The sequence below is a fragment of the Leguminivora glycinivorella genome, chromosome Z (assembly GCF_023078275.1).
Source record: "Leguminivora glycinivorella isolate SPB_JAAS2020 chromosome Z, LegGlyc_1.1, whole genome shotgun sequence".
NCBI lineage: Eukaryota > Metazoa > Arthropoda > Insecta > Lepidoptera > Tortricidae > Leguminivora > Leguminivora glycinivorella.
In genome coordinates, this window is record NC_062998.1 from 43,225,060 (window position 1) to 43,237,905 (window position 12,846).

The following is a 12,846-nucleotide window of genomic DNA, read 5'->3' on the forward strand; positions in this document are numbered from 1 at the left end:
CCTCTCGCACTTATTGCCACTGTCAAAATTATTTTAATGACGTCATCACTGTCAGTATTTGGGGATACCAGTCAATATTCAAATTTACTACCAAATCTACTAATACCGAATTAAAGGTTTTTTTTAATTGCGCAAATCTTTGGTTTTATGGCTTCATAATAATGACTTACCAATTCGTTACAAGGTATTAATATCCTTGCCTCGATATAAGACAAAAATAATTTAAGAACTTTATAAACTTAGTTATCATACAGGTAAAAATACTACTACTATAGTAATCTCTTTAACACTTGTCACACGTGCGAGAGGGACACCAGCCCCAACTTTGACCCTCTCATGTGGACACACTTTTACTAGTCAGATAAGAACGCCTTTCTGCACCAGTGATAAAGTTCAATTTAGTATGGCTAAAAAAGTGTGAGCTCAGTCCCTATTGAAAGTCCATGATTGCAGGTGGCGAATATTTGTTGGGGAGTCCCATTTTGTGGCAAGTTGGCAACACAACATTTTTTGTCGTGTCAAGAGAATATAAAAATAAGTTCTTAATGTAATTCAATGCTGCTGGGTTAAATTAGTTTACTAAATAGTGATAATTCTGTACTACAACATCACCATGCCTCTCGTGTAAGTAAATAATATACCTACCTAAGTTTAATGCTAACGAATAATATAATTTTAGTTTTAAAGTTAAATAATCAAGAAAACTATTTGGGCACATTGTTAACTTGCTTAGTGTGTTGTGAAAATAATTACCTATTTATTATTATTGTTAAGTATTTTTTCCTACCCTTACAAAATTAAGCTGGGAATTAGATTAAAACCTACACCTAATAACTCATGCATCGATCGTCTGAATATGTAGGTAGGTTGTCAAAAAATTTGAGCTTTTCCTTTATTCCTATTCTATGTTTGCATCAAAACTAGAATATATGGACTAGGACTCGAACTTGCACAATCCCTCCCACCATTAAAACATAGGTTTATTTTTATGGTAAAATTTAGCAGATTTTCATTACAACACCAGATTAATTTACCCATTTATATGTACCCATTACAGATATCTAAAAGAACTACAGTACGGTCCAACCCTGAAGGTAATAATTGTAGCTTCTAACGTTGAAGATGATAATAATGAAAAAATAACTGAAACAGTTATTGTTGATGATGTTGAAGATGATAATAATGAAGAAATAACTGAAACAATTATTGTTGATGATATGGTTGAGGTTGGTTTTAAATTTAAGTTTAAAGGGAATATAACACCAATTTTAAGGATTAAATTGAAAAACTCTAATAATCAAGATACAACAGTTCCAATTCATGTAACTTTTTATGATGAATATAAAGTTATTTTTAACAAGCAAATATTTTGTTCTTCTGTATGGTTGGAAGCTTCTATGGGTGAACGACATGGGTATGACGACAGTTTCAGAGCTAGAGGCCTGGATATATACTTATATTTTTTTGAGATTGATATAACAGTTCAAAAACAGTTTCCTCGGGCCTCCATACCTAATATTAATAAGCTATATGAAGACACAGAATTTGCTGATTTTCAACTGCATGCCGCAGATGGTAATGTGCCAATGCACAAAGCATATCTAGCAGCAAACAGTGATGTATTCAAAGCAATGGTTAAGGGAGAGTGGAAAGAAAAGGGAGAAGGACAAATCAACATAGAAGGTGTGACCGTGAAAACTCTTCAGCACTTAAAGGACTATATGTACCTGGGGATGTTACCTGATGAAGACCCAGAATTAAAATCACTTCTAGTGGTTGCGGCCCGTTACCTGATGGATAACCTTAAAGCTGATTGCAGTAAAAAACTGATTCAAACAGTCAAGCCAGAAAGTGTTGATGGACTTATTAAATTTGCTTGTCAGTATGACATACCTGAATTGATGCAAGCTCTACTATTGAATATTCCAGATAAATTAGTGACTAAATATTATGAGTACCAAAACAAACAGAAAGAATCTACTGATGATGGTGACAATAAATAGTATTCTCTTTGTATCTCTATGCAATTTCAGTATATAGATGTTAAGTTGTTTTTATTCCTGATGTCCTATTTCAATTATTACAAACTTGCGATTCATATTGTATGATTCAAACAATGATTATTCGATTAATATAAGAAGACATTATTTTAGTTTACATTACATTATGTTGATCAGTACTTCAGGTCATGATTAAAATGTTTAAATATAAAATTGCATGATTCATTTTAATTATTTCTTATTTTTAACGATCCCAACATTAACCACTAATTCATTACATTAGGAGGAGGAGAGGAGGTAGTAGGAGCTAACTTTATTTTAATCTGCTTGGCAGAAAGATAAATCTATAAGTAGATATATATAGATTTTTCCCACAGACCTATCATTTCGCTTCGCTTCATCCTATTTCTATGATTTTTCCATAGAGTTAAGTATATAAAGGCCGCTGTACACACATGGCCAACAGCTCCACCAACCCCCTTGGCCATGTGTGTAGAGGGCTACTTGGCCGTAAGTTGGCAGTTGGCGCTAGCGCTTGCCGGCCAACCGATTCGTGTCGGTTTTTTGTCCACACATCAAAGGATCTTGGCGCCAATGGCCAACTGCGTTTACACATTGGCGCTTCATTCAGTTGGTCGTCAGCCGTCAGAGAGGACGGTAGTGAAATATTTACGAAAATAATAAGTTTATCTATGTCAATAATAGTGTAGATTTTAGGAAATAAAATAACCTTGCAAATGTTTAATGTATTTCCTAAAAAAGATAAATGTTCTTATCATAATATTAAAAAAATTGTTAATATTTCAAATAATTTAATTTTACTACGGGGTTATTATTTTTTAATCAAATTTTTCTGTCAATGTCTATGATCTAGAATTTCCTAGATTTTTCCATTCCACGTCCATCTTTCATGAAGAGCCAATGCCAAGTGATTGGTTCGCCAATGTGTAAACAGCGGCTCTAATCTTTGCCAAGGGCTTTCACAAAGGGTTGGTGGAGCTGTTGGCCATGTGTGTACAGGGGCCATAACAGAGAGAGTTTCCCCGAAGACCAGTTGTGACAGTACAATGGCGGACGGTGTCAATTTAGTGTTACCATATCACACAAATTTACCCCGATTATTTTTCAAAATAAATGTGCCATGTGCAAACACCATGTTAAATCAAAATAAAGCCTGACCAGAAATATATGATTATTGTCAAGAGGGCGCCGTTATTCTGATATATGGGGTGAAAGTATTAAAAAATATTTAAAATGAAATTCCGCAAAATGGCGAGTACTCGTATATTTCTGGTTAGGCTTTATAAAATGGGTCTAAAAAAACAGAGCTTCGTTTTTTTACATTCACTCACTCATTTCATTCATTTTTTTGCAATCAGTACTAATCTTCATTTAGCTGAGTGTGTTATCATTCACTTCAACCTCCGTGGAATTATCTATACTAGGTATTTAAATATGTCTAAACGGTTTTTTTTTCTGTTCTCTGATTCCGCCAACAACGTCATTGAGGTTTAGGAAGGCATGCGTTTTATGAAAACAATTTGCCGCTGAGTCCTTCATTTTTCAAATTAGCCGCCTTTTTTTCGTGCCAAAATTTGGTTGACCAAAGCGCTAGTTGCACGTATACTTAGGTGGAAAGCGCGAGGCGTAATTCGTCTGAGTCAATGGTTACGTGCACCGTGTGCAAACACCATTTAAAAATGATATTTAACACGAGAAAAAGATATATAGTTTGTTTTTATTACATGTCAGTAGGTATACATATAATATAAAATAATTACTCTAACCGAAAATCGAAGCGATTAAACAAGAACTGTAAAAAATCCAATTAAAGCATTTATTACTCAGAAAATTGTCATACAGACCAATTTATAGAAAACATACTATCACAATTAATAATTTCGCCATTTACCTAAATAATATCTTATATACAATAATGATTATAAGAAAGGCATCAATTACCCTACTTTCGGGAAATTATCCCACTTATCTTACTGGTCACACTAGCGTGCTGATATATGAACAATAATCAAATCGTGATTTTACGTACTTTTAAGTCATAATTGATAAACTTACCTGTGAAAAGTGATACCGTCTTTTTTTTTCTTTTTATTAGTGTCATTTTTACACAGTTTCACAACGCATGTAGGCATTTTTCCGCATTTTTCCTTAACTGTTTTCGCCACTGGCGCCTCGATCCAACTGACAGGAGATTAGTGGATGAGGTCATAGACAAAGCTGTCAATGTGGATCATGGAATCACAGTTTTTTAGTACTGCGTGTTACGTCTGGCTATTAAGCTTCCTACCGTTATTTGAAGCCTATTTTATTATATTTGAGAGAGCGATCCTGTTAACAGATGACGTAGCGGTTCAAATATTAGCTGACAGTAGTCGCCATTATCCCCACCACCAGTTTTACCTTTCCAGTTTTATCCCCTCACCACCGGGCGGTGGCGCCTGCGGGCGCCGTTTGCCTCACACGGATCAGGTCATTGAGAATTGAGACAGTTTAAATTAGACCACGATTTCATAAATTGTTCGTTAATTATAAAAAGAAAGGCGCATCTTTGTCGTCATAATTTATAAGTTGTTAAGTGGTCGTGGTCTCATTCCTGAATGAACATATTTTGCAGAAATGTCTGTTTGATGCAAGTTTACGTTCTTAACGGTTGCTAAGTAATTAAACTTTTTGCACAAGCCTGCGCAAGGATAAAGTGCATCCTATTAGGATACTTGATTACTATTTTGTGAGGGACGCTTAAATTTTTAAGAATATATTAAGCTTCCTACCGTTATTTGAAGCCTATTTTATTATATTTGAGAGAGCAATCCTGTTAACAGATGACGTAGCGGTTCACATATTAGCTGACAGTAGTCGCCATTATCCCCACCACCAGTTTTACCCTTCCAGTTTTATCCCCTCACCACCGGGCGGTGGCGCCTACGGGCGCCGTTTGCCTCATTGGCGTTCTGTTCTTCGGAGCGTACGGTTCACTACAAAAAATTCTTAGAATTTCTGAGATTCTTAGAATTTTTTGTAAATAAAAAATATGTAATATTTTACAAAATATTTCATATTTTAACGGTTTTACCGTTCGATTATAAATAATAAAACGTGACGGACATTCCTTGTCCGTCGCAATATTTTTAGATAAGCTGACATTTCGAGCGCAGCGAAGGCGTCGCGGTAAGTAAGCGACGAGCATTTGTTTTACTTTATTTACAGTGAATCGGTTCGCCATAAGCACGGATCAGGTCATTGAGAATTGAGACAGTTTAAATAAGACCACGATTTCATAAATTGTTCGTTAGTTATAAAAAGAAAGGCGCATCTTTGTCGTCATAATTTATAAGTTGTTAAATGGTCGCGGTCTCATTCCTGAATGAGCATATTTTACAGAAATGTCTGTTTGCGCAAGGATAAAGTGCATCCTATTAGGATACTTGATTACTATTTTGTGAGGGACGCTTAAATTTTTATGACCTGATATTTTCCGTGCATATCCCCAGTATTATTACTATGCAGGCTATGGCGTGTAACAGTGATTGCTTTCAAAATTTTGATAGTCTCGCAAGAAGCTAAGATGCAATTCATTAACGATTAAGTAGATAAAACCTAGGACACGTTTAAAACCTTGTTGTATCAACTTGTAAAGGTTCTAGTGTCATATTGGATTCCCTATTGGGGTCCGGTCTATTATGCTATTTTCTTCATTCTTAATTAAAGAGTGCCTACTATTGATGCATCGTTCTAAGTGTAAGCGTTGAATAAAATTCCGGTACTAATAATAATAATAGACTTACTGGAAGTTTGCTACTCTAGCTAAAGTAAAAGATTTTGAGTGAAACCCCCGTATGTGATATAAAATTGTAATGTGATATACATGCTTTTCTATGTCTAAAAAATGGCTATTTCACCCTATGTCTATAGTGTGAGGTCTGAGATTTACCAGAATAACCATTATTATTTAAAGTAGGTACCTACTCTGTTGTAAATTACCACATACAGGAGAGTCACTATTGATCTTTTGCTTCTATCCAAATAGGATTTATAAATAAATAGTAAGTAGCTGTCTGCTGATTTAAGTACACAAGTTGTTGTGCAATAAATTTATTATTATTCTGCTGCGCAAGCAGATCTGTTGACTATGCAGTATTTGTATCAGCTCATATCCTAGATTTGGCGTTACAAAGAAAAGACCCGAAATTTGTTTTTTATTCGAATACCTACTCTAATAATTTCCGCTTGCGCAAGGCGTAAAGAGACATCATTATAATAACATTGTTGCTTGGGATATCCATTGAGACCATTTGCGAGGCTGGGCAAATGTTAGCGGGAAATCCGTGTAAATAGGAAAGTTTCCGCCAAGCCTATGTATCTAATCTTAATTACTCGTACTAGTCGTACTTCCGTCTGCGCAAGACGTGTAAGTATTTCTACTTACCCAACAAATAACAAGCCTGCGCAAGGCCTTTGTTTGTTATTTTTTGTTATTTGACTGCTACACTAGCAGACGAAATAAAAGAAAACTATCTATCTAGTGTAATGAATTACCAATAATATAGCAAGCCCGTCCTGGCCTGCGCAATGTAGCGTGATCATAGAACTTGCCTTTTTATAAAATTTTATCTGCCATTCCATAATATTCATAATTTGCCTGCGTAAGGCGTGTGAATATTATGAATATATTGTGAATATTCAGCCAACGAAACATAATCTCTGAAGAGATTTTGGCCGTCACGGCTATAGCCTCCGCAGGGCGTGTTAAACTTACAACTCAGCTCTCTGCTAGAACTATCAGGAACCGGATATTCTTAAATTAATGTAAACAGCATTCTTAAACTGTTTGTGCAGGGTTTAAGTAGGTAAGCAAGATATGATAAAACATATGTATTAGCCTGTTACATATCGCTAAACAAGTGCTTTGATAATGCAAGTAGTATTTGCTTCGGCAGTACATATACTTAAATTGGAATGACAGAATATTAGCATAGCCCCTGCGTATAGGGAAGACCCGCAAAGTGGTTAATTAAGCGTCTGGCCATATTACAATAACATAAATATATGCTTCCGCAAAGCAACCACAAGTCATATACTGTGTATTATTGCGTATCGGGCTACTACCACGAAAACGCATGCTATTAAGTAAATATACATTTCAAATACAAATCATCATATTCATGAAATATCTAACCTAACCTAACCTATTCAGCCGCCAGCGACTAGCTAAGCGAACTTACCGGTCAATGGCTCCTTTCAACCACATATGTATTGCCGGCTCCGCTAGCAGCGTGAAGCTCGCACTAGCGCTGAAACCAGCACCAGGGGCGGCTCACTCCGCATTTCTTCCATACATTCCGGCGGCCGCGAGTTCGCGGCTCATAAAGTTTGACGACCTTGTCGCTGCGCAATAGAACTCAATGTCGTATGCAGTCCATTGACAGGTTGTTGACAGTGAGCCTTCTGTACTTGTACTTTTATATATTCTGTGCCAGCACCTGTGAGGAGTTATATTAGTGCTGAATAGTGTATTAAGTATATGTACTTAAATAGGTATGAACTGTGAAATAAAGTCAGTCTTTACGCAATACTCAAGGTGTTTAATTGTCGTCGTACTTCCCGCCCCACATGGCGACCCTGCCACGTGCGGTGTCGGGTTCGGAAGTCGGAAGTGCAATCGCGCACTTTATGTGAATGAATAAACTACCTTTTATTACCTGTTTGACGCGTACTGGAATAAACGTGCAAATAAAAACTAAGTAATATGTGCAACTCAAGAGTGGAAAAAGATGCTGTTTTTATCACTCAAAATTCAGCCGGAAGAGGAAATAATGACGCTACTGCGACTGAAATGAAGAATCACCTGTCGATCATTAGCATTTTGATGATTGTGATGTGTACTTTGATGTTCATTGGAGGTTTATATATCATCTACAAGCTGTATAAACGTTGCCACGAATCATGGGCTGCTAACTGGATCGTGCAATACAACCTGCGTAGATCTTTTCGCAACGAACGACGAGAACTAGAGGATAACCACTGCCGCGGATGCTCTGCTGCTCGCGCCGGTACTAGCAAGGACTAATCTCCAGCTACTCGTGAAGTGATGTGATATAAATGCATTTAGTGTTGATTTATCGGTTCATACCTTGTTCCCCGCCACCGCTGAGCTCGAAGTGGATAGAAAGACTTACGTACGTCGTCCTAACATAATTAAATAACATTATGACCAGGTACAATAAGGAGTTGTGAGTACGTTTTTTTTTTTGTTTGTTTTTGTATTAAGTAGGTAAATAAAACTACCATAGAAATAACATAATTTAGTTTGTCATGACAAGTAAATTAATTCAAATCAGCTCAGAATTATCGAATATAAAAGAAAAATTGTCAAAACTTAGTTATGATAGAAGGAAATCAGAACTATTGAAAGTAAAGCTAGATGAAGCAACTGTAATTTATAAGCAATATTTTACGGTCATTAAGGAGATACATGACCAAATTGAAAATAGTCTTTTAGAAAGTCAACGTTTAGTCGATATTCAAGGAGAGTGTGATAAAATAAAAGCATTATATAAGTGGATTGAGGATTTTTGTAACAAAACATACACAAGTTCAGATAAAAACTCCACAATGGAAGACTTTAACTTGAAAATTGCTTTGTCTTTGATACCAATTATGACGGAGGATGAGGCTGTGATAGAGCAGCTTATTAATTCTATCGAATATTACGACTCGGTGCTTAAGTCCGATTCTAAGCAGCAATTGATTAATTTCGTTCTTAAAAACCGCATTACTAAATTAGCCAAACTTAAATTAAGCGAAACATATAGCTCAGTCCAAAGTATGATTACAGATATGAAGACTCACTTATTGACAAAAAAATCCGCTTTCGCTATCCAAAATCAAATACAGTTGTTAAGACAAGGAGAGAACTCAATCGACGATTATGGTAAGCAGTTGTCCGAGCTGTTTGTTAATTTGACGATAGCGCAGTCAGAAGGCAACTCCACTACATTTAATGTATTAAAGAAAGTCAATGAAAAACAAGTCGTAAAAAGGTTTGCGGATGGTCTGCGCAATCGGCGAATTAGTACCATTATTGCAGCACGCGATTATGAATATCTTAAAGACGCGGTACAAGGAGCGAAAGATGAAGAGACGGCGGCGGCTATAACAACCTCTAATGGTGAAATGCTGGCATTCAATCAATATAATAATAATTTCAGCAGAGGATATGTACGTGGTCGCGGTCGCCAAGGCTACAGAGGATCACCCAACCAATACCGTGGCTCGCGGCCACCCCCGACGCAAGGCCAAGCTCCGGGGCCAGGACGCATGGCGCGGTCCTACCCAGGAGCCGGCGCTGCCGGTCCGAGCAGAGGTGCCTACTCGCCGAGTTACCGGGGAAATCAAGGTAGGTACTTTTCTTCTAGAAATAATGGATACGGTGGTGAAAGAATGCATTTTTTACATGAAACGGACCAAACTACTGAGCACTGTAATGATGAGGTGAATATTATAAATCAGTCGGGCGAAAATAAAGTAAATCCTGCTCAGTTTTTTCGAGACTAAAGAGTACATATTTTTAAGTGGGAATTCAAGTTACGTAACTTTTAGAGTACATAACAATATTAACAATGATACAGATTTTGCATATTCATTTTTAGCTGACACGGGAGCTACGATATGCGCATTAAAATTGCGCAGCGCTTTGAAATTAAATATGCCTATATGTAAAAAAGAATTAATTATTAATGGAATTGGAGGAACGCAATGTGCAATTGGATATATTTACTTACAACTACATTATCAAGGACACATGTTTGAACATAAGTTTTACATTTTTGATAATTTGCCATGTTGTAACGACGGCATAATAGGTCGCGATTTTCTCAAAAAATATAAGAGTAAAATTGATCTAGAATATGATACTTTAACCTTAACTACAGATATCAAAACAAAAGTTACCATGCCTCTCAACGATAACCAAAAATATTTCTCGCTTCCACCTAGGTCAGAATCTGTATATTATGTTAGTACAGATATAACTGAAGACTGTGTCGTATGTTCCAATGAGATACAAAATGGCGTGTTTTTAGCGGGGTCCTTGGTTTCGCCTAGTTTTAGTAAAATACCACTTAGAATATTGAACACAACGGAACATGAGATACAATTATGCAATATTAGTGTAAGCATACAAAGGGCTAGTGATTATACCATCTGCGCATTTGACAAATGCGACAAAGTAAATGTTGACCGTCTCAAATTGTTATTTCAACACTTGAATTTACAAAAACTAAATCTTGAGGAACAAAAATCAATCGAAAACTTGTGTGCTAAATTTCCTGACATATTTTTCTTACCTGGTGATACGTTAAGTACCACAAATATTTATAGTCATACTATACCATTGAAACCCAATACTGTACCGGTATACACTAAGCCATATAGGTTACCACATTCTCAGAAAACTATCATACAGGATGAATTAAACAACATGTTAAAACAAGGAATCATAGAAAAATGTTCAAGCGAGTGGTCTAGTCCCCTTTTGTTAGTCCCAAAAAAAATGACGGAACAAAAGAAAAGAAATGGCGTATAGTAATAGACTATAGGAAATTAAACAATTGTATACAGGATGACAAATTTCCACTCCCTAACATAACAGAAATTTTAGATTCTCTTTCGGGTTGTGTATATTTTAGTCACTTAGATTTAGCAAATGGTTATTATCAATGCGAGCTCGACAAAAATAGTAGACAGTTTACGGCCTTTGACTCCGGCCAGTATAGGATGACCCGTATGCCAATGGGCCTTCGCAGTAGTCCGAATTCATTTTCCAGGATGATGAATATCGCCATGTCTGGTCTGACATACGACAAATGTTTAATTTACTTAGACGACCTCATAGTTTTTGGTAAAAATCTAGATGACCATAACAAAAATCTATTAGATGTATTTAGCAGGTTGCGTAAAGTTAATTTAAGGCTAAATCCAAACAAATGTGAATTTTTAAAGAAAGAACTTTTGTATTTGGGTCACGTAGTTTCAAGTGACGGAGTATTACCTGACCCGGATAAAATATCGGCAATACAAAATTTTCCAGTTCCAACAAATAGCGACGAAGTTAAAAGATTTGTGGCATTTGCAAACTATTATAGGAAATTCATTCAACAATTTGCTGAAATCGCAATACCTTTAAATCATTTATCAAAGAAAAACGTCCCCTTTGTATGGGACGAAAGATGTCAAATGTCATTCGATACTTTAAAACAAAAAATTGCATCTCCACCAGTTCTTCAATACCCAGATTTTTCACCGGACAGTAAGTTTATTTTGCAGACAGATGCATCTGGCTATGCTTTGGGAGCAGTTTTAAGCAACAGAGACAACAGACCAGTGGCTTATGCTAGCAGAACACTAAATAAATCAGAGAAAAATTACCCAACCATAGACAAAGAACTCTTAGGAATATATTGGGCCGTCCGTCATTTTCGACCTTATCTGTATGGTACTAATTTTATTATTCGAACAGACCACAAGCCACTTGTCTACTTATTTGGAATGAGGGATCCATCGAGTCGTCTTTTAAAATATAGGCTAGCGCTTGAGGAATTTGACTTTGTCATTGAATATGTAAGAGGATCCGATAATGCGCCCGCTGACGCGTTGTCGCGTGCTTATATAACTTGTCAAGACTTAAAAACCTTAAATGAACAGATATGTGTTACGACTAGAGCACAATCAAAGAAAATAAGTAATACTCGTACACTTATAACACGGAATATGACTAGCAAGGATGATTTTCAACAATCACCAAAAATTATAGAAACACATAATAAGTTACCGGGTTCAGTAGAGTTACGATTTATTAGTAGAAAGGAGTTAAATACGCTAAGGAAAGATGTGTTAATAAATGACTACGAGAATAAGATATTCTTATACGACTGCAATAAAAACGTTATTTATATTAAATTTCTGGACTCTTCATCGCAAATTTCGCCAGGCGAGTTTGTGAAAGAGCTGGATCTCTTTTGTTGTAAAATGAATATTAATATGATATACATCGTGCAAAATAAAATGATGGAAATATTTATACAAAAATTAATGAATGAAATAAAGAAGCCTGAATGTATAATGAAAGTGAATATTTGTATTTTGAAAGATTTAATAAGAGTATCTAATCGCGAACAACGTAAAATAATTTTAAATGACTTTCATATTTTGCCCACTAGTGGTCACGCAGGTATGAGGCGAATGTACAATAATTTAAAAAATATTACTTCTGGCCGGGCATGGAAAAAGACATTAGAAATTTTGTTAAATGCTGTGATAAGTGCCAGAAAAACAAATATGCTACCCCCATTAAAGAACCAATGGTAATCACGACGACTGCAACATATGCTTTTGAGAAAATTTATTTAGATTTAGTTGGACCCTTACAGACCGATGACAATGGTTATTCATACATACTCACATTACAGTGCGAACTAACAAAATTTGTAGAAGCCTATCCATTACTTTCTAAAAGAAGTCAAGACGTAGCTATGTCTTTGGTAAACAATTTTATACTTAGATACGGCGTTCCCAGGCAGATAGCTTCCGATCGGGGTACAGAGTTTGTTTCAACCGTTTTTAAAGAGGTAAGTGCAATACTTAATATAAAACAATTAAACTCCACAGCTTATCACCATCAAAGTATTGGAGCTCTTGAGAACACACATAAACATTTAGCTGCATTCTTACGTATTCAAACAGATAGACATCCAGAAACTTGGAGCACTTGGCTCCCATTTTGGAGTTTTTCATTTAACACGTCGGTGCATACTGAAACCAAGTACAC

General features: G+C 36.0%; 1 protein-coding gene across 1 annotated transcript; it reads left to right on the forward strand.

Moving 5' to 3' along the window:
* The first annotated feature begins 485 nt into the window (after window positions 1-485).
* LOC125241363 lies at window positions 486-2,216 on the forward strand. The gene is made up of 2 exons (XM_048149810.1): window positions 486-624; window positions 1,058-2,216. Exons 1-2 carry the CDS (start codon window positions 614-616, stop codon window positions 2,001-2,003), a joined length of 957 nt encoding a protein of 318 aa, XP_048005767.1. The 5' UTR covers window positions 486-613; the 3' UTR covers window positions 2,004-2,216.
* Window positions 2,217-12,846: the final 10,630 nt, after the last annotated feature.